Source organism: Lepisma saccharinum, chromosome 15 (assembly GCF_977018435.1).
Source record: "Lepisma saccharinum chromosome 15, izLepSacc3.1, whole genome shotgun sequence".
Lineage (NCBI taxonomy): Eukaryota > Metazoa > Arthropoda > Insecta > Zygentoma > Lepismatidae > Lepisma > Lepisma saccharinum.
The window spans coordinates 8551262-8572838 of NC_139243.1; the positions used below are offsets into that span (position 1 = coordinate 8551262).

General features: G+C 37.1%; 1 protein-coding gene across 1 annotated transcript in view; it reads right to left on the reverse strand.

The window, feature by feature from the left end:
* Positions 1-2332: 2332 nt before the first annotated feature.
* PolD2 (DNA polymerase delta subunit 2) overlaps positions 2333-21577 on the reverse strand; it is a 47972-nt gene continuing 28727 nt past the window's right edge. Inside the window, exons 7-10 of the mRNA XM_083136571.1 lie at positions 15162-15254; positions 10049-10241; positions 7825-7926; positions 2333-2882 (exon numbers count right to left, since the gene is read on the reverse strand). Coding sequence (XP_082992697.1) covers positions 2725-2882; positions 7825-7926; positions 10049-10241; positions 15162-15254 — 546 coding nt within the window. The 3' untranslated portion in view covers positions 2333-2724. The remainder of the gene's footprint in view (positions 2883-7824; positions 7927-10048; positions 10242-15161; positions 15255-21577) is intronic.

Below are 21577 nucleotides of genomic sequence, written 5' to 3' on the forward strand. Positions count from 1 at the left end.
CCCTCTTCCTTTCCTTTGACATCTAAAATGGGGCAACCAGTTCTGGATATATTCTTGAAAACGAACAAGAACCATAGAACAAGTAAAAAAAAAAAAGGTGACCCTCTACCCTTTCCCCAGCTCATTCTCCGCCACTGGTGTGCACGGCAATGTTGATGATTGCAGATTTCAGTTGTTTTTTTTAAATTTATTTATTATATCTTTTTTTAATGCTGTTGTCTGCATAGGAAATATTGCCCGTATTATTGTCTGTTGCGTGTAAAACGTAAAGCAAGGGTCATTTCTTTCTTCTTTACACTGCTGTTAAAAGTTCCGTCTTCGACAGTTGCGTTATCTTTAAAATGCTGGGACTTTTCTCTTCCGCCACCTGTTGCTCAAACTTCCAGCCGGTCTCCTTGTTTTGCAGCTGGCGCCAGTGTTTTGTCTAGCGTCTGCAAAGCTCTTGCTTGCCGATAACAGCGATGACTCATCCAGCACGAAGAAAAAGTTATTGTTTTGAATCTCGCAAAGCTGTTTTGATTTGACGATAACGAAATTCGATCTCCAGAAAGCAAAACAAGAGTTAAAATAACTTCATGTTCTGCGCCTTCTGATAAGCAAAACTGTAAATTTAATTTACTTTTCTTCAGAACCATTCATGTGGAGGTAAAAAAAAAAGAGTGTTCAATGTAGGAATGGTCGCTGAGACCCATTACAAAGACATTATTCAAGGGGAAAGCGTTTGGAGGGGTGGGTGTTTGATATCGAGAATACTCCTAAATCCAACATTAAATCCTCGATTAAGGTGAGAGTAAATAACGATCTACCATTTTGATATGTGAAAATGTGCAGTTTCATAAAGCTTGTTTTCAGTTCATTTTATGCTGATGGGCTAATCGGGGCTAAATATACAGTTTAAAGTGAAATTCAATTCCAAATCCGAATGATTATCGACTGCGATGCTGTTTAATGACGTGTCCTAGAATACGCATTGGGAAACGCACAAGTTGCGCATTTCCTTTTTCACGCTGGATTACAATGCAAGTCAAGGAAGGTGTTTGGACTGCTCCCTTGAATGGGGAAGGAGGGTGAATGAAGTTGGTTGAAGCAAAGAAAACTGACTTTTTTTTTACAATGTATTTTACACAGCCGAACCAGAACGAAAATTACAGCCCTGCCTTTATTTTTTTTTGTCTGGTACCTAGAGAGGTTGTGTTGTTTCTCCCGAGAGATCTAATCTTACCAGTTAATCTTGTAACAGACAATGCTCCAGTAGACTGGTATAAAATCCAACATTCATTCTGCCCGATTATATCCCGACTTTTGCTGGCACCAGTCTGACTGGTGTCAAGATTCTTCGAGTTTCGCTTGCAATAAGCAAGAGATTGTTTTCCTTTCCATAGGTCTCACTAGAAACGGGTTTCTCATGAACTAGAATTGTAAGAATTTCCTGGAAAAGCAACGACTGTGCACAATTGAAACAAAGTAACATTATTTTAAATTCTCTTTTGTGAAAACTTTTTCATGTTCTATTTTCCTTCTCACAACACGCATCCTGTGCATAACAGGTTGTATAACTACCAGGATAAATGGTGTTACCATCTCCTAGGCATCTTTGTGTCAGTTTGAGCTCCCTTTAAGCTGAAAATTGGTGCAAATTCCAATAACGACCCCTTCGAAATAACGACCCTTTTCCCGGGAACTGTGAAAGGTCATTGAATCGAGAGTTGACTGTAGTAATTTCCTGTGTGTGGCAAATCTTCATGTAATTTACATCTCTACACTAGGAGGAACAAGGCAATGTCGACGGTATTTCAAAGGCAACAGATCCCATTGAGGTAAAACAGGCAGTGCAAAGCCAGGCTGGCTCAGTGGTAGAGAAATGGCACGGTATGCCAGAGACCTGAGTTCAAGTCCTGGTTGAGCCTGCATTTTTTGCAGAAAATTCTATCTCATATTCTTCTGTTTGGTAAGATGCTTGATGGGTATCTGGAAGAAGCAAAAGTCTGAAGTCCAAAACACCCAGATGTCACTTCTCACATAACAATTCCACAACCAACAGCTCCTGGGTTGATCTGTCCTATCAACATATTTGAGAGGTTCAGAGCACAAGTGGTCTATTTCCACTTTTCACGGAAATGGAGTTACATGCATCTCCTAAGTTTTAAAGTCTTGCTCATAGAGGCACCATTATGTTTGTGCTCCAACAGCTAAACATAATACTAAGTTATCTAAATGTGCATTTTACTCAAAACTGTCTTGAATGTAGTTATGCCACTTGTGTTCTGAACCCCTCATTCATCATAAAGTTGTAACAAACCTACAATAAGCAAAGTACACATTTTCAACCTGATATAATGAACCATCACTCTAAAACCTACCTAGCTAGATCCATCCGAAATACAAGAAAATCAGTGTGCTCAATGTTTATTTAGAAAAAACAAAAACACGAGGAGATTAATAAGCATTGGCAGACTGCATTACACTGTACGGAATCAAGCACTCCAATCTTAAATAAGAAATTAATCATAGTTCAGATGAGCTATAAGCTCTAAATAGACTGTGCCTGCAGAAAAGTTGCACTTGATGTGGTAATTAATTCCCACAATGTTCGTAAAACTTCTGGGATTTGGATCCGATATTTTGCTGTTTGCATACATCATCAAATCATCTGATCCCAGTAAAGAAAAATTATTTTATCCACTTTAACACACTCCTTGTTGCTGTCAGGACATGAAACTTACATCACTTCTCCACGTCTGGACGGGAACTTTTAGACGTGCTGTCCCATGCACCAAAGGACACTGGGTGACAATGTAATGTCTTCAGGTTAACAACCACACATGTCTTTGTCTTTGCAAAAGATGGAATGCACACCAGTCGGGTACGCTGTCCCTGGAGGCCTTTAACAGAAAGCAACGACTTATTAAGCCTTGTTCCCGAACTGAAGGAACATCTGAATACAGTATATCTCTTGACCAATGTAACTTAGAATCTTGAAAGTTAGATGCATGGAAAAAATACCTTAACCCATTATATAACAGCATCCTATAAATAGGACATTTGGTTTCTTAATTTTTATTAAGTGTAAAACCAAGTTTATGAACAAGCAATTGTTTTATTATTCAATAAAGCATATTAATAACTATGTTCATAAATAAAGATAACAATTTGGGTTGAAAGCAGCATAAGTAAAAGTACAGTTAATTAAAGCAATATTTAGTACTATGTCATGCTATCAGTTTCATTCATCTAGTTTGCAAACAATATTCAGTGGGCGTGTAAAAATGCTATATATAACTTTGAAAGGGTCTCCATACGATTTATATGAAGAATATCTCAAACCCGCGAGGTTTTTGTCTTTGTGGAATGGTAATGAAGTTTGCTGTCCTATTTATAGGATGCTGGAACTTAAAGGTATCAATTTCATCTTTTTCCTCACAGATGTCTCTAGCTTCGTTGCAACAGAAGAGAAACGAGTAGCTGCGTATGCAAAGCCATTGTGATTGTTGCGTGTCAGGAGGTAACAGCTTACATGTTACAGTGCCATCCATCATCTTACCTTTGTCGACGTGTTTAGGAATTTACAGCAAGTGAAATAAAGAATATTCTCCTTGATCCAGCCGTAGCTGACAACTCTGCAGAACTGAGTGTGGTGGTTCTGCCTCCCGATAATGACATCAGCGATTAAGATATTTTTGAAGATGATCAAATAAATGATGTGGAGGTTGCAGATGTTCCTGGTGAGTTACTTTTGCAAATTGTACCAAATGAAGAAAACATGGAGTCTTCTTTGAATGTGGAAGAACCTGAAGAAATCTCTACACCTGGTTGCAGCAAAAGTAGAAAGTTACGAGGGGGAGTGAACAAGAGGCAGCTATCAACATGTGATGTAAATTGGAGGAAATGTGACCCAGTGTACACCAAATTGCAAGTTGGAAGGTCTTTGCGCAGAATCGCAGGCAGCCGATATGGAAACTACATTGGCAGGCAAATCTCCGCTTCAAGTTTTTGAAATGTTTTTCGATTGTGATGTTTTGAATTTGATTACTACACAGTCTGTGAAGTATGCAACAGAAATAAAAAATGAATTGCAGTTTTCTCTATCAGTTAATGAGTTAAAGCGATTCTTAGGGATTCTGTTACTATCAGGCTATCACAAGGTGCCCAGTGAGAAGCACTTTTGGAGTGAAGATGATGATTTATGTGTAGATATTGTGAGAAAGGCCATGCCAAGAAATAAGTATCGCAAAATTAAGAGTTTTATACACTCCAATGATAAGAGCAAGGTGAATGAATTCAAAGATGATCGAGGTTTCAAAATCCGTCCACTATTGGATGCTGTGAATGAGAAATTCCGAAGGTGGGGCATATTCGAGAATTATTTGTCAGTGGATGAAATGATAGTGAAATATTATGGCCGCCATGGACTGAAGCAATTCATTCGGGGAAAACCAATTCGATTTGGATATAAGATGTGGGCTTTGTGTGGTGAAAGTGGATACTGCTTTAATTTTGACCTACATTGTGGCAAAGACATAGCACACAATGAAAGAGAAGTCTTAGTTTTGGGTTCCCGTGTTGTGCTCAATATGTTGGAACCAATTCAAGAGCCAAACAGCTACTGGGTATTTTTTGTTAATTTATTTACCAGCAGAGACTTACTTGTGCACTTGCGAGACAAAGGCATTAGAGCTACAGGTACGTTGAGACAGAACCGCCTTAGTAAGTGTCCCTTGAAGGATTCAAAAGAATTGAGTAAAGATGCAAGGGGCACATTTGACTACTATTTTGATGTGGAAGGAGAGATACTATTTGTCAAGTGGAACGATAATAAATGTGTTGCTATCGGTACCAACTTTGATACTATTGAGCCATTGTGTCAGGCTCGTAAGCAAATACAATGCTTCTGTTCGAGTAAAAAATGGTATTGGTGTCTGTTTACAAGAATGCTTGACATGGCAGTTGTAAATTCGTGGATTGTGTACAGAAAGGTATCACAATCAGGAATGGACTTGCTGGAATACAGAAGATCAATTGCAGTGGCATATTTGAAGGCAGGACAAGGACATCCATCTGCATTTGGAAAAGCCACGAAAACATCATCACAATCCACATTTCAAGATGTGAGGTATGATGGCATTGAACATTATGTTGTGCGAAGAGATAAACAAAGAAGGTGCCAAGGACTGAACTGCAAATCTAAACCCTTAACATTTGTGAGAAATATCAGGTTTGATTGTGCAAAGATTGTTTCACACCTTACCACACACAATAAGCAACCAGAGTTCCATATATGTATTGTTTCCTTTTCTTATTATTTGAAAATGTATGTGTATCGTGTGTATCAAATGTAATAATCAATAAATAGAGAAGTAGTAATACATCTTTTAACCAAGCTTTGAAACTTCTTATATCATCTTAGGTTTTGTCAGAAAGGTGCATATGTTGAGTATGATACCCTATTGTACCAGCATCCTATTTTTAGGACAGTTATTTATATGAAACTGGTAACAGTTAATTTTTAATTGCTGCGTGGATCACTTTAAAACAACCCCCTTATCATATCCAATCAGAATTTCAGTCAATAAAATCAAAAGAAAAAGTGTGGTACTTAAAGGGTTAAGTTGGCAAAACTCCTATCCTATGCATTACTATTGTGCCGGGATTGACATTACGGATTGTAACCAACTACATTTCTGCTTGTAATTAGAAAAGACGAGAAACTATAGTGGGACCACAGGGAAAAGAATCTGCGCAGAATTGCATGTCCTGTGCATTGTACTCGTGCATGGAGGGGAGGGGTAGAATGGAGCATGCTTTAATGGACTGAAAGGAAGATGCATGAAGTTTCTTTTCTTTGGGGTAACTCTTTATGTCTTATACCTTATATGTATTTCAGCCGATAATTTTACCAATCCGACATTTAGTGCAATATTGTGCCATTCTGTCATAATTTTTATGGATATAAACACAATTTCCATTCTGTACATTTTTTTAAAAGTAAATCTATAAATATGCAGCTTGTTTTGCCTTCAAAAAGCTTGGTTCATGTGGCAACATACGTATTGGCCCATGCCTATTTTTTAATATGAGTGTAGCTAATACAAAGAAACCTCTTAGCAATTGACCTTCACTTGTCAGTTGAGAAGTAAAGTTCTATATTTTGTTTCTTTACTACTAATGTAAACAGTAGTGTGTGGTCCATGAACGCCTGCACTAGCTTGCTTCCTGCTTAGTGAAGTCAGCAGGGATGGTGCAGATTAATCAGTACTCTATCGGAATTGGCCGATATAACATTTCCATGTATCGATTTATCGGTAAAAATACAGATTATTTTATCAATCCCATATATATATATATATATATATATATATATATATATATATATATATATAAATATCTTATAATTTAGTGCAAAATTCAGCCATTTTTGTTATAATTTTTTTATGGATAATCTCCATGCCCATCCTTTTAAATAAAAAGTTAATCAGGGTAACTACTCACTGGGAATTCCTTGAATTCAGGGAATTATGCATGAATTGTTGGCTCCGGGAATTATGTGTGAATTCTGGTTGAATTTTTCTCCGCAGACATGAAAAATTGCTACTTTTTTTAATGCAAATCCCATTCAATTTATACATATTTTTAAATGCACCAAGGCAAGTTTATCACATGCATCTTCTGGCGCCAGAAGAGTATAACATGGGAATTCTGAAGCTCGTGCCCAGATACGACAAATATTTAAATGTAGGAGGTGATTATGTAGAGAAGTGAAGGAAACTTCAGGTATGTAACAGAATTGTTTTTTTCCAATAAATATTATGTTTTTTATTTTGTATAACCAAACGGTCTTTATTTTCTGGATGACCCTCGTACATAAGGTTGAAATAGAGAAAACATCTGCTTGCACCCCTGATTTTTTGGAAAATTCCACTTCAAAATCGGGAATTATACTTGAATTTTATTATGGTCCTAGAGTGGCCATCCTGTTAATGTCTAAATATGCAACTTATTTTGCGTGCAGTCACCTAGAAACAAACACTTATTAAGGGGGGTCAATGATCCATCCAGGTTCTTTAAGGATTATTTGGAATTTAATATCCGATCGGTAGAATATTGGTGACATTTCACAAACTTCTCTTCATATCGGATATGAAATAGTGAATAAACAGATTATAATACTTTTACTTCTCAACTGTCAAGTAAAGGTCACACAATCGACAGAAGTTACATCATTCACCCCTGCATAACTTTATGCATTGTGAAGAAATAAGTGCTTTTAACTTTGGGAACACCAGCTTGTAAATTTGGTAGAAATTTAAGTCCCCAAACAGGTTTCTGGAATAAAAATAATAGGGGTGGGACCGATTAATCGGTACTCTATCGGTATCCGCCGATATAGGCATATTGGTTTATCAGTATATATCGATAAATATCTGATAATTTAGTGGAAAATTCTGCCATTTCGTTGTAATTTTTATGGATGATCTCCATACCCTACTTTCTAAAAAGTAAATGTCTAAATATGCAATTTCTTTTGTACTGCAGTCAACTCAAAACATACATTTATTAAGGAGGTCAATGAACCTTTCAGGTTCTTCAAGGACCATTTCTAATTTTATAACGGATCGGTAGAATATCGGTTATCGGTATCGGTAAAATTTATATCGGTACTTTATCGGTATCGGCCAAAATTTCATATCGGCCCATCCCTAATAAATAAATAAATAACATTCTACTCTACTGCACTTATTTCTCCTGTCGTTTACGGTTGTACATACAAGATAAATTCTACTGCACTTTCTTAATAAGAAAGAAAGGGTCATTTGCCTGTTAACTTACCTTCATGAATTTTTGTTTGAAATTTAGCCTGGTTCCCCGCGAAGTAAATATCAGGACACGCTGTCATGATGAATGGGTCATCTTTGTAATACGGGTATGAAGCTAGGAAAAAAGATAAATAAAATGAGCACCATGCTTATAATTACTACTAAGACTACAAAATACTGCATGTACGGTGTGATGCATAAGTATTGCTCAGCAAATTGTCCATGACTATTGTCATTACTTTTTCTATTTCATCCTGTTTTTTATTTATTTTAAGGAATATATTTTTATGTATGCTGGTTCAGATATTGTCACCAGCTTGTTTAGCATTTCGTTTGAATTTGTTCAGGGCATAACAAATAAAATAAACATGGTGATGGACAATTTGCTTGGTAATACTTACGTATCCCATTGTACACTTGTGTTCACATAAAGTGGTACATTTTGTAAGGTTGAACAGGTAAAGTATGTGCCACTTTATCTGAACAGGAGTGTACAGGTTGACCATGATTTTTTAGCTCAAAGCATGCCATCTTCACCAATTTGGTTGAACATAAAAAGGTCTGTGGTTGTTTTGGGGTTTTCTGCTTACCTAATGAGAGAGATAAATTTTATTCCCACAAAACTAGAGCCCCTTCAACAATTAGCCTTTCTATGAGTAAAATACCTAGTCATATCATAAATTCTGTTACAAAGTTTAGACTGGCAAGGTAACCCCGCAATATTGGATCAAACAACAACCAGTATCATTGTGTGTTTGGCTGTGGTAGCAGAAAGGTGAGTTTCATTGCGAGTCGAATGAAGTGGGGTGTATATGAGAACCGTGTGGCACTAATCACATTGCACAACGTTGGCAAATCACCATCGGACATTTTCAACACCCTGAAAAAGCTGAATATCAACAGGATGTTCCTGCATCAGACCATCAACAGATACTGTGACGTAGGGACAATTGAGGACCGCCCCAGGAAAGGTAGACCTCGCAGCGTGAGGAGTCAGAAGCTCGTGAAAGCAGTGGCGGCGTGGATTCGACGAAATCCTGTCAGGAAACGAGCAGTGATGGCTCGAGAGCTGAACATTTCAAAAATGTTGATGTCGCGTGTGTTCTGAAGTGACCTAGGACTCCGCGCTTATCGGCGAAGCACTGGTCACTTCCTCCCTCCACAGCTTAAGGTCCAGAGGGAGCAGAAAACAAAAAGACTCCTTCAGCGTACGCAAATGGTGGCCACAGGAGGATCCTTTTCACGGATCAAAAAATCTTCACGATTGAAGAGTCTTACAATCGTAAAAACGACCGTGTTTATGCTTCAACATCCCAGGAAGCTCGTGAAAACATGCCACAGAACCTCAGAGGCCATCATCCCGGCTCAGTGATGGTTTGATGGGGGGTTTCGTACGATGGCACAACTGACCTCCACTTCTGTGAACATGGTGTGAAAACATCTGCAAAAGTGTACCAAGCAACAGTGTTGGCGCCACTTGTGAAATCGTTGACCCACAGTATGTTCAACAATGAGCTGTGGAGCTTCCAGCAGGACTGAGCACTGGCCCACAAGGCAAGACCACACAGGAGGAAATGTGCCTGATTTCATTGCACACACTTTGGAAACCACTGTTTTAATGTATTTAGCTATGTAATTCACTAATGGAAGACTGTTAACAATAATTTTTCTCGTTAAACTTAAACGAACTTAATATGCTTCTAATACTTTGTCATGATTATCTGTTATACAGGGTGATTTTGAACAATGGGGACAAACTTCAGGGGCGATTCCTGACAGGACAAGGTGAAAAAAGTCAATATAGACATACATCCTGAAATACATGTTTTCCAAGATAGATGGCACCACCTGGCATCATACCAAATTCCCTCTCTTGGAACATATGCATATGAATTACTGGACAATTGTCATGTTCATGTGTACTTTTATGTTTCTTGTCATGTCAGGAATCACCAAATCCATCCCCATTGTTCAGATCACCCTGTTTATAGGAATACTCTTAATGTATTAGTTTGAACGATAAGGTCATTGTGATGATATCATAGGGGTAAGAGATTCAAACTGGAATATACTACACATCCCAACAGGCTCAAATATTAGCTTGTTTCAAGATTTTCCTCCATTTCATACCACAGTTTACTAAGGTATGAAAATGGATGAGTTACGAAGTCTTCAGAAATTCAAGCTGTTTTATAACACTCGTGCAAAATTGCATGTTAATGCACACAGAAACTTACAGAGTGTATCAGGACAAGTTGGTGCCAAGTGCCCCCATTCCAGCGTCCGTTCAAGTATTTCCATGTGGTCTTCCAGTTTGCTGTATCGGTTGATGTCATCCACAGGCTGCCCAGAGGTTCCCAGCACAATCCTCCCATCCAGCTCACACTTATATGGGTTGGTAACACTGCGAGCAGTTGGATACACTGCAGCCTGCAAAGAATTGCATTTCGTTAGGAGCACTGCAGAATTCCACATGACAATAAAAGATAACAAATGGAAAGCAAGCTTTTAAAAAATATTTTCGGAATTTCACTTTCTTCGTCAATGTCAAAGTTTGTTTTAAGTCCAATTTATGCTGAGATAGGCTAATCGGGACTGGGCCTACAGTTTAAAATGGGCTCTGAACCATTATGTGCCACTACATCTGGGAATGTCACCTAATCAGAAAAAAAATATGAGGGAGGATCAAATGAAAACGGAACAGGGGCCACAGAATGAAATCAACAAGGTTTATTTCAAACGTAAACTCCAAAGTTACACAAGGACTTGTCCGTCTGTTTCACCAAGCGGTGAATACCCTGCTCGTAGAACTCCATTGGCTGAGATCGGAACCTGTTGCGAATATTGTAGTCCAGGACTTCATTGTCCGAGTGGAAGCGCCGACCCTTCAATGCCTTTTTCAACCGACCAAAGATATGGAAGTCGCATGGTGATTGATCAGGGCTATATGGTGGGTGTTCCAAGACTGTCGTATGTGGCTGCACGTTGTCATGCAGCAAAACCACTCGATAGGACTACAAACAGTGGAGGGTCCTGCAGTAACAATATTCAATTGATTGTTTATGACTATCTAGGGCGAGTCCATTATGCAGTAGGGGTTTCCTTCCTTACCTCCCACCCTACCTCTACACAGGGTTGTCGCCACACACATACACAAATATAACCCAATACATCCACTGTTCAGTTTTCATTTGATCCACTCTCATACATACATATTAGGATGGACCGATATGAAATTTGGCTCGTACTGATAAAGGACCAATATAAAATTACAATTGGCCCCTGAAGAACTTGAATGGATCATTGACCTCCATAATAAGTGTATTACCAGATGACTGCAATGCAAGAAAACAAACAAAAAAAACTGCATATTTAGACATTTGCTGTTGAAAAAAAGTAGGGCATGAAGATTATATGTTTACATCCATAAAAATCATAACAAAATGGCAGAATATTGCACTAAATTATAAGATATTTATAGATATATCAGATTGTACTTATAAACAAATACAGAAGGTTGTTCGGGATCTCTGGTGACGATTTTGAAAGCCGCTGGCGGCGCTGTTATCAACGTCAGTCCGTCCAAACGGTGCATGCTGAGTCACGTTAGTACCGAGAACGCGTGTGCAGAGTGTTGTGCCATTTACCTACAATGATGCCGAAGAAAATTGAACCATACTGGGAGGGCTACATAACAGCCCTTTCCGATGCTAAATATAGCTATTCGGCAATCAAAGGAATGTGCAAGAAGCGTGGTTTTGTGATATCGAAGAACGGGATCGGTGCGGTATTGAAAAAAAAAGGCAAAGGCCGACTGGGCCTAATTCCACAGGGGAAGAAACAGGCAAATACACGAGCAGCTACGAGTCGTACACCGGACATAGTGAGAAAAGTGAAGGCCCTTGTGTCAGGTGGTAACCCTATCCCCCAAAGGAGTATCGCACGTAAGTTGGGAATGTCTGTGTCAACAGTGAACACCATAATCAAGAAGGACCTGCAACTAGAAATGCGGCATAAGCGGCAAGTTCACAAGCTGTTGCCTCGTCACATTGCGGAACGTCGCACGAACGCTAGAAAGCTCTATGAGACCTATCTTGCAGGGGAGAGATGGAAAAACGTGGTGACTTTAGACGAAGCATATGTCTACCTTAGTGACTGTCACAAACCCCGCGCGATTTACTACCTACCGCCCTCGCGACAAAAACAATTATCAAACATTGTATCGAGAATGCCAGGAAAGTTTTCCACGGGGTTTCATGATCATCGCTGGATACTGCTATAATGGCAAGCTAGCAATTCGCCGTGTAGCTAATAATGTGAAGGTGAACTCCACGAACTATCAGGATGAGGTTTTAACACCCATTTATAACATAGATATCCCGGCACTGTATGGGGGGCCAAAAACCAGGTCTCGGTGCACCTAGATAAAGCATCCAGCCATACCTCCCGTTCCACTCGTCTGTTCTTACAGCGAATGGAGGTGGAAACTGGCATCCGTGCAATTCCTTACAGCGACATTCTGGTCAAGGCGCCAGATGGGTCACCCATGGACTTCTGTGCATTTCGACTCCTAAAACGGGTCTTAGGAAATAGACGTCCACGCATTCTCAATGGCCTCTGGAAAGCCTGTCAGGAGGAGTGGGAAAATTTGGACATGATAACTCTTCGGAAAAGTCTATTGCAATGGAAATTACGTTGTCGGGCTATAGCGCGGAATGCTGGTTTTCCAATTGAGCATGATCGTTGGTGGCGACATGGGTTTTCATGAACTTAACACCCTTCCAACATTGTCCTCAGAGATCCCGAACGACCTTCTGTACACAGCCAATACCGACAGAGTACCGAATAACCTGTCTCATCACTAATTTATATTGTGTTTTCTCAATAAAAATAATATTAATTTTACTTTAAGAATGACAAAATTAAAAAATTGTTAACTTCAAGTAACATTGGTGCAGAAAATCTCTTGGGCATAAATCATCTAAAACACCAAGTGACAGTAAGTACATTTTGAAATTCATAGGTGGCTAACTCGGATACCTTACAAGCGAAGGATCCTGGGTTCAATTTCAAGTGAAGCACAGTTCACAGTGGTTTAGATTCTACGTTCAACTGTATGACAAAAAATATATCTTGTATATAATGCGCAATATAATCCAGGTTCAAGAAATTACATTCTTACTTGTAGATTATGAAACTGTTGCTATGCAGATCAAAAGTGAATGACATTCTACCTATTCAACAAGTTACCTGCTGCTATGTGGACCAAGAGGAGCAGGTTCCTTCATTTTGTGATGAGCTTATTTCAATTGCATTGCACATTAGTGTCACCATCTTGAATAGAATACTGTTGCCATATTCAGAAACTGCATAATTTAAACTTTACAATGATATATAACATGATAGAGTTCCGTAAACATGAAAAATCAATGCAAGTGTCACAAAATCATGTAATGACCCTGTACGGTTTCATGTTGGCTGTCCTAATTATTCCGTGCATAATACGCACCACAGTTTTTGAGGCTAAAATTTTGGAAAAAAGTGTGCATTATACATGAGTAAATACGGTAATTTGTATTCATGTCCAGATATTATTAGAATGATTAAATCAAAAAGACTTAGGTGGGCAGGCCATGTGGCACGAATGGGAGATGAAAGAAGAGTTTACACGATTCTTGTTGGGAAACCTGATGGTAAGAGACCAGCAGGAAGACCAAGATGAAGATGAAGGGATAATGTTCAGATGGACCTAAAGGAAATCGGGAGGGATGGAAAATTAGTATATAGATCTTGCTCAGGATAGGGACACATGGAAGGCCTGTGTTGCTGCACCCATGAATCTTCGGGTTTAAGAAGGCTAGAGAGTTAGTTAGTTAGTGGACCTACTTTCAGAATGAAACATAAGATCTTATAAACTTTGTAATATATATATATATATATATATATATATATATATATATATATATATATATATATATATATATATATTGTAATGTAATTTTTGTTTTACAATCTAAATGCAAAGTCCTAGTGCAAAACTTGACAGTATTGACATTTACATTATCCAAATAGTAACAGTACAACACATTCGATACAATTAGGGATGGACGATACGGAAATTTGATATCGCAATATATCATCACAGACGATACAATATAATATTTTTTCCGCATCGAAATATGATATATATTGCCAAATATCATGACAATTTATCACCAAATATCGTGACGATATATCACCAACATTATATATACAGGGTTCCTACACAAAATCATGCAATTTTTTCCAGGACTTTTCAAGAATTTTTTTTCTCTCCAGGACAAGTGTAGAAAGTAAGCATGGCAAAATGCACATTAGTACATATTTTCTTTTATTAAAAAAATAAGTTCTAAATTTTTTTAATGCAGGCTCCCAACTCCCCTACACCTGCTCCTTTCCACACCTTTCATTTCTTAGTATAATAAAGGTTATTTAATTTTTACAATACAGAAAAAAATACAAAGGTAGAAAAATAAACACAAGTATAAATAAGTTTATAAAAAATTACCATCTTGTATTACAAATAAACAAGAATAATATCCTTAGAAAACTTGGAATATTTAGGATAGCAAACCCTTTCTTTAAGCCATTATTATTATCATCATATTTTCTACCTCTGAGCGATAGAAAATAATACAAAAACGTGGGGCATTATACATTATACTTGAATCACAAAAATAAAACTTATCACAAAACTATGACTCCAGTACACAGCAACGTGACATAAGTAAATAAACCACTATCATGACACTGGCCTGTTTTAAATGAATACGTATTGTAATTCATACAAATAAAACAGGGCAAAGGAATTTCCAGGACAATCTCCAAAATTCCAGGTACAGCTTGGAAAAATGTGAAATTTCATAACATTTCCCTGCCTGGAAGGAATATTTTAAAATTCCAGGTTTTCCAGGATGCGTAGGAACCCTGATATATCACCAAACATTGTGATGATATATTGCCAAATATTGTGATAATATATTGCTGACACGATATATATCTCCAAATATGGTGACAATATATATTGCCAAAATATCATGATGATATATCGCCAACACAATATATATCACCAAAACATTGTGATGATATATCGCCAACACGATATATCACGAAAATATTGTGACGATATATTGTCCTAGATACAATAAAAACATACCTGCTACATAAAGAAGCGTATATTCCTTGAACTGACAAGACTTCAATACACATGGTATTTTTATCAAGCCAGACACCTGATATTTGTTACAAGTCAAAAGTTAGCAAGAAATGCGGGAAAGAACCATAGTCACCCTATTTCCTGCAGAAACTAACCTGCGGGAACATGCACTGGTGGAACGGTTGCTGTGGCATTGTATGGTTGGCAGGATCAAATTCACCTGGCATCAGGTTGAACTCAACACATGCCTGGAAAGATGAATAAATAATGAATCATTAACAAACATAAAAAAAATCCAATTACAAGACAATGTGTCACTACATTAGCATCAGGAATGCAAATTTTTAAGTTATTTTGTGTGTTTAACCTATACATATGTAACTAACTAACTAACTAACTCCCTAGCCTTCTTAAACCTGAAGGTTCATGGCTGCAGCAACATAGGCCTTCCATCTTTCCCTATCTTCAGCAAGATCTATATACTCTTTTCCATCCCTACCGATTTCTCTTAGGTCCATCTCAATGTTGTCCCTCCATCTTCGTCTTGGCCTTCCTACAGGTCTCTTACCACCAGGTTTCCCAACAAGAATCCTGTAAACTCCTCTTTCCTCTCCCATTCGTCCCACATGGCCTGCCCACCTAAGTCTTCTTGATTTAATTATTCTAATAATATCTGGACATGAATACAAATTATGTACTTCTAAATTATGTAACCTTCTCCACTCACCTGTCTCCTCATCCCTTTTAGGTCCAAAGATTTTCCTAAGGATCTTATTTTCAAATACCCTCAATTTCTGTTCCTCTTTCAATGTAAGGGACCAAGTTTCACATCCATATAATACTACTGGCAAAATTACTGTTTTATATATTTTAACTTTTAGTTTCTTAGATATTAAACGAGAAGACAAAAGTTTATGAAGAGAGTAGTAACATGCATTTCCTGAATTAAGCCTACTTTTTATTTCCTCTTTAATATAATTTTCATTTGTTAATATTACTCCTCAGTATTTGAATTTGGAAACTGGTTCAAACGAGTTGTTATCAATAATTAGATTTTGATTATTACATAACACTTGGTTTCGGCCTGTAAGCATATATTTAGTTTTGTCTTTGTTAACTTCCAAACCTATCTCTTTAGCAGTTTTGAAAAATATTTTAGCATTATTCTTAATTGTATTCACATCATCCCCCAGTAAGTCTACATCATCTGCATATGCTAACAACTGAGTCACACCATTTAATTTTAGTCCTTCTTTAGTCTCTTTTACCTTCCTAACAGCATATTCCAGGGCAAAATTAAAGAGCAATGGAGATAATGCATCTCCTTGTTTTAACCCATCATGAATTTTAAATTTGTCAGACATATTAATACCCACACGAATTTTACTTTCTGTTTCACTGGTGCATATTTTTATCATACTAACAAGCTTCTTAGGTATTCCAAACTCTACTAATATATTATATAATTTATCTCTTTCGACCGAATCATATGCTTTTTTGAAATCAATGAATAGCTGATGGACATTTTGATTATATTCCCATTTTTTTTCAAGTGTCTATCTGATGTGAAAAATTTGATCTGTAGTTGATCTGTTACGTTTAAATCCACATTGATAATCACCTATAATTTCATTAGCATATGGGGTTAGTCTTGTTAAAATAATGTTAGACAATATTTTATATGTTGTTGAGAGTAGAGAAATTTCACGGTAATTATTGCAGTTCATTTTATCACCTTTTTTAAACACAGGAACAATTATGGATTCTTTCCACTGTTGAGGGATTTCTTCTTTATTCCATATTAAACAAATTAATTTATGAATTTGACATATTAATGAATTTCCACCATATTTAATTAACTCAGCTGGTATTAAATCAATGCCAGGTGCTTTGTTATTCTTTAGCCTTTTAATTGCATCTTTAACTTCAGTCAAGTTAGGTTCTGGAATTAAAGGTTCTGCTGTGTGGACTTCATTTACTTCTGATTTATCTCCTATATGAACATTTAAAAGGTCATTAAAGTAGTTCTTCCATCTATTTAGAATATCGTTTGGGTCAGCTAGAAGATCACCATCTTTATCTTTTATCAAGTTTACTTTAGGTTGCCACCCCTTTCTAAACTCATTTACACCTTTATATAAATCTCTGATATTTTTATTTTTGCTGTTTGTTTCAATTTCGTTAATTTGGCTTTTCAAGTAATCTCTTTTTTTACTTCTAAACGTGCGGTTAACTTCTCGCTTTATTCTATTATAATTGTTTAGATTTGTATCATCAGAGTTATTTAACCACCTAAGTCTAGCCTGATTTCTTATTTCTATTAGATTATGACATTCATTATCAAACCATGGCTTACTTTTTCTCGGTTTATGGTATCCTATACTTTCTTTAGCTGCTGATTCTATTGCATTACCTATGTGCTCCCAATTCTTATTTACGTCTGTTTCATTTATATTTTCATCATCATTTAAATCCTGCAAAACATCAAATCTATTTGACAGTTTAATTTGGTAATCTTTCTTAATTCTTTCATCAGTAAACTTTCCTGTATCAAATTTTAGAACTTTTAGATTTTGTTGCTTATGATTTATCACTGAGAGTCTTTCTCTTAATTTAGCAATTACTAAATAATGGTCACTGGCACAGTCAGCACCTCTATGTGTACGAACGTCAATTATACTAGTATGCCTTCTCTTATCAATGAGAATATGATCTACCTGATTATGAGTTTTACCATCTGGAGAAGACCAGGTATATTTATGGATATCTTTATGTTTAAAAGTGGTACTTTTCACAATTAAATTCTTTGAGGTTGCAAAAGTAAACAATCTTATACCATTATCATTACTTAATTCATGAAGACTTTCTTTACCAATCGTGGGTTTAAATGTCTCTTCTTTGCCAATCTGTGCATTACAGTCACCTAACAGAATTTTCATATCATACTGAGAAAATTTATCAAAGACCTGTTCTAACTCTGTATAAAAATCATCTTTACTATTATCATCTTTATCTTCCGTTGGTGCATGTATGTTTATTAAAATAATTTTACACCACTTACCCTGTAAAACTGCATATGATATCCTATCATTAATAAATTCTACTGTTTTAAGAGCCAAGATAATTCTATTATTTATGAAAAAGCCTGTTCCAAAATTATGATTTTCAGTACCACCATAGAAAAAAGTATAATTTTTAGTTTTACAATTCCCTTCTCCTGGCCACCTAACTTCCTGGACAGCTACTACATCTAATTTATACTTAACTATCTCATTAACTGTACACTGAAATGCCCCAGGCCGGTAAAGGCTCAGAACATTCCAGGTGCCTAATTTAATATCCTTATTCCTAAGGTAGATCTTATCCTTAGTCCAGGGACCTCCCAAAGTAGTCCCCACCCGGAGATCCGAACGGGGGACTATTTTACCTCCGGAATATTTTACCTTGGGAACATCCATGGCCTTATATTGTCGTTTCTTGACATTTTTTTTTACAGTGCAGAGTTGTCAGCTCTACGCCTAACCCCCAATATGAATGGAGGAACTACTACACAAGACGAACACAAACACATTAGACAGCACAACTACTATACAAGAATCACACAAACAGATCACAACTATAGCACAATATAAACACAAACACACCACAACTACTACACAATATAAACAAACAAATTAGATAGCACAACTACTACGCAAGACAAAAACAAACATACTAGACAGCACAACTACAACACAAGACACATCACCGATACTACACAAGACAAACAGAAATACATTAGACAGCATAACTACTACATAAGATAAACAAAAACACACTAGACAGCAGAACTACTACACAAGACTCCCAACCACACTAGACAGCACATCTACTATGCAAGACAAACCCATACATATGTAGCTTAACCTTTTGGAGCCCAAGGCCATTATCACAGGTAAACCCCATTGGTGCCCGAGCCGATTTTGAGCAAAATGCAGAGTTTCAATTAAATGAGTGTTGATCGGAGGCTAATTGCCCTAGAGAGATGAGTGACATACTGTTGTACGCGGAATGAACCAGAGATTCAGATTACATAAAATTCATGCAAATTCGATGTATATGTAGTGGGGGGAGGGGAGAACCCCAAAATTCCAAAATTTCGGTAAAAATGGGGATTTCCCCCCTCCCCCAAGGAAAAAGCACATGACAGTGTCAACATGAACATGGAAATTATCGCTGGCATGTAAGGAACACAAAAATATTTGCATTATTATCGTATGACCAATGTAACGAGAGTTGTATCCCCATAAGGAATGGTCAGCATGCCACTGATTCAAGCTTCAAAATGCAGCGGTACCTTGAAATGACTGTAGCTCAGAGGCTAATTGCCCTAGAGAGGTGAATGATATACTGTTGTACACAGAATGAATCACAGATTCAGACAATATAAAATTTATGCACATTTGACGTATATATGGAGGGGAGTGAGGGGAATCCCCCAAATATTTTTTTTAAAAAAATGGGGTCTCCCCCTGCCCCCTACCCCCAATAAAAAGGACATGAAAAGGTCAACATGCACATAGAAATTATCGCTGGCATGTAATACAGAAAAACTATTTGAATCATTATGATATGACCAATGTAACGCGAGTTGTACCCCCGAAACGAAAGGCCTGCGCACCACTGTCTCAAGCTTCGGATTACAGCGAAATGCAAGGTTACATTGAAATGACTATAGCTCAGAGGCTAATTGCCCTAGAGAGATGAATGATATACCGTTGTACGCGGAATGAATCACAGATTCTCATTCTAGACAATGGAGGGTAACCTTTGTAGCCACTTGTGAAACACTTGTGCTCAAGAACAAAGGCTTTTCTTCAGAAAATCGGAATTCTAGCCAAAAATAGCGAAGTTATAACGTAAAAACTATGACTTTGACAAAGCATCTCGATCGAGACGATTGGGCATCAAAAGGTTAATGAATATGTTATGTAGGCATATGAAAAATTTAGTACATGAAATGATCCTAATTTATATCTTGTTTCTCTTCAACAATATTACAAATAGAATTCATATTATTCATTAACTGCGTGCCTTGCTTACAACCTTAGGAGCTTCCAACATTAATTTGCAGAATTGAAATAAAGTTCAATTTTTTTTACTTGCAACGGGGAAATAACATTACAGCTCAACAAGGCACAAGATCAAAACAACTAACAACATATAATCTTTTCAAAAATGTAAATAGATTCCATCCACGAGTACACTTCTTTCATTTAAATCTCACTTTAACCCTTCTCCGAAACACCGAAAAAAAAGGTTACACTTAAGACACACCGGTGACCAAGCTTTTTATTCCTTTTTTTATGTACAGTTGAAAATACACAAAATTTGTTCATGCTGCCTTGAAATGTGTTTATTGGTGTAACAACAGTATGTTGATATGATAAATATATATATATATATATATTCACACTGAAACAAATAGATATCTTCGGATAAATACATTTACTTCATGACAAAAAGGGCATCCCGATGGCACAGTGGTAGCGTTGTTGCCTTGTAATCAAGAGGTCCCGGGTTTGATACCCGGTGGAGGCAGTCCCGATTAGCCATACTGTGCATAAAGTGGACTTAACACAAACTCAATTCAACTTCATGACAAAATATGCATATATAGAAATGAGTGTACATGAAGAACTATCTGGATTGTTCTCTCCAACCTTCATACGTGAGATGTCCTGATGTGCCAGTAATTAAATACCTATTGTATTAATTGTAAAACATAGGAATAAGAAAAGTAACACTGTCAGTCTCACTGACATATTCAGCTTCGCCGACATCATCTTCTACATTGGCAGATTCACCTCCAATACCATCTTACTCTAAGCTTTCCTCTGTATCTGATTCATGTTCACTAACCTCTTATTCAATATCAGCACCACTGATATCAATATTCTCAGGGGTTCATTCGAGATTGCAAGGATATCATTTTTGTTTACAATCCTTGATTTAGCTTGGTTGATGTGAAAATCACGTTAACACAAAAAGTAACACTAACGACAGACCTGGGCCCTGGGGACCCAATGTTAGTTGCTTTTAGCATATTTAGTACCCTCACAACGTTAAGCACTCCACTGGCTCAAAGAGAACAAAGAGCTAGGAGACTACTGTGCCAGTCATGTCATTGCTGCCAACCACTTCGTAATGCAAGGCAAAACAAATTTCCATCGGGTCCCTAGGACCCAGGTGTGTCGGTTAAGGGTTAAACTGTAGGCCCAATCCGAATTAGCTTGTCTGGGAATAAATTTACCAACAAACAGATCTGGAACTATATTTCGGCGAGCAGCCCGAACCAAATGTCTCAATAATAATAATGTTACAATTAAAATAATATTAACATTATATTGTTATTATTACATGAATAGGTAAAAATATGGTAAAATAATATAGATACAAGGCTCATTCAATATATAACCGGAAATATGTTGTAACAAATATTTATTAAAAGCACCAAAAGAACTACAGTACTATGTTTCAACCTAGTCCCATCCTAGTTCAATGCACCTATGCCAGCGCTTGATAAGGGCAC